Genomic DNA, 1,833 nt, shown 5'->3' with positions numbered 1-1,833 from the left:
CCTCCCTCTCTTCCTCCTTTATCCCCTCCTCCTCTCCCTCCCTCTCTTCCTCCTTTATCCCCTCCTCCTCCTCTCCCTCCCTCTCTTCCTCCTTTATCCCCTCCTCCTCTCCCTCCCTCTCTTCCTCCTTTATCCCCTCCTCCTCCTCTCCCTCCCTCTCTTCCTCCTTTATCCCCTCCTCTCCCTCCCTCTCTTCCTCCTTTATCCCCTCCTCCTCCTCTCCCTCCCTCTCTTCCTCCTTTATCCCCTCCTCCTCTCCTTCCCTCTCTTCCTCCTTTGTCCACTCCTCCTCTCCCTCTCTCTCCTTCCCTATAGCTGCAGGAGGTGCAGGGTTGCAGGAGGGCTTGTGTCTGACCCTGGACTCCTTTCCCAGCCCCCTCTCCGCTCCCTCTTCCTCCGCTAGCTCCACCCTCACTGCCCTGTCCCAGAAGGTCAACCTGCGAGGTCAGGGTTCTAAGGTCACCGGGTCAGAGGTGACAGGCTCAGGCCAGCAGCGCTCTACCTCGCCCTACTCCTTCCTCTCCTTCCACTCCCCCGATCCTCAGTCTCAACTCACAGAACAGAGCTCCTCCAGGGTAGTGGAGAACCAGAGGGGGCCAGAGCCTAGCCTCATGGAGGAGAACCAAACCCGGGCAGAGAACCAGGGCTCAGCCCCTCCTCAGCCCCAGGTGGAGATGCCCAGCCTGCATCCATTACTGATCACCAACCCCCTGGGAGAGATCAACCCAGGAGGACCAGCAGGTAGACTGTCTGTGTGTCTGTGTGTAAAGGGATTTCATTGCAAAGTGTTACTGTGCAAACACCAACATACAGTATAGAAACGGTATGTCCCCCCACCCCCCCACCCCCCCCACCCCCCAGGTGTATTCCAGTGTTCAGTGTGCGGTCTGCGGATGAAGAGGAAGAGCTATTGGAGGAGACACATGTCGGTTCACACAGGGATAAAGAGTCAACAGTGTCAGCTCTGTCCCTTCCGCTGCGCACGCAAGGACAACCTGACCGCGCACATGAAGGTTCACACACACACACACACACACACACACATTAAGGTTCACACACACACACACGCAGCACATATTAAGGTTCACACACACACACACACACACACACACACACACACACACACACACACACACACACACACACACACACACACACACACACACACACAGCACATATTAAGGTTCACACACACACACACACACACACACACACACACACACACACACACAGCACATATTAAGGTTCACACACACACACACACACACACACACACACACACACACACACACACACACACAGCACATATTAAGGTTCACACACACACACACACACAGCACATATTAAGGTTCACACACACACACACAGCACATATTAAGGTTCACACACACACACACAGCACATATTAAGGTTCACACACACACACACACACAGCACATATTAAGGTTCACACACACAGCACATTTTAAGGTTCACACACACACACACACAGCACATTTTAAGGTTCACACACACACACACACACAGCACATATTAAGGTTCACACACACACACACACATGCATGTGCAAGCAGACACGGACACACGGGCGAAACATTTTAGTTGAATCCACATCAACCATCTCAATATTTAGCAGTCATGAAGGGAAAGACAATTATCTCTCTCTTTCTCTCTCAGGTTCACAGGCAGCAGGAGAAAGGGGAAGAGTTTCAGTGTGACCTTTGCCCTTTCACCTCACTCCGCCTCTTCAGCCTGAAGCTGCACATGAGACGCCACCAGAGAACTAACCCCGGAGACACACACACTCCCACACAGGACACAAACGCACTCACA

General features: G+C 53.0%; 1 protein-coding gene across 1 annotated transcript in view; it reads left to right on the top strand.

The window, feature by feature from the left end:
* Positions 1–213: 213 nt before the first annotated feature.
* Positions 214–1,833, top strand: part of LOC109884060 (zinc finger protein 827) — a 27,081-nt gene continuing 25,461 nt past the window's right edge. The window contains exons 1-3 of the mRNA XM_031791611.1: positions 214–741; positions 862–1,013; positions 1,678–1,833. The exon at positions 1,678–1,833 is cut by the window's right edge and continues 733 nt beyond it. Of these exons, the coding sequence (XP_031647471.1) occupies positions 612–741; positions 862–1,013; positions 1,678–1,833 (438 nt within the window). The 5' untranslated portion in view covers positions 214–611. The remainder of the gene's footprint in view (positions 742–861; positions 1,014–1,677) is intronic.

The sequence above is a fragment of the Oncorhynchus kisutch genome, linkage group LG16, assembly GCF_002021735.2.
Source record: "Oncorhynchus kisutch isolate 150728-3 linkage group LG16, Okis_V2, whole genome shotgun sequence".
NCBI classification, from domain to species: domain Eukaryota; kingdom Metazoa; phylum Chordata; class Actinopteri; order Salmoniformes; family Salmonidae; genus Oncorhynchus; species Oncorhynchus kisutch.
This window is presented reverse-complemented; position numbering and strand designations above follow the sequence as displayed.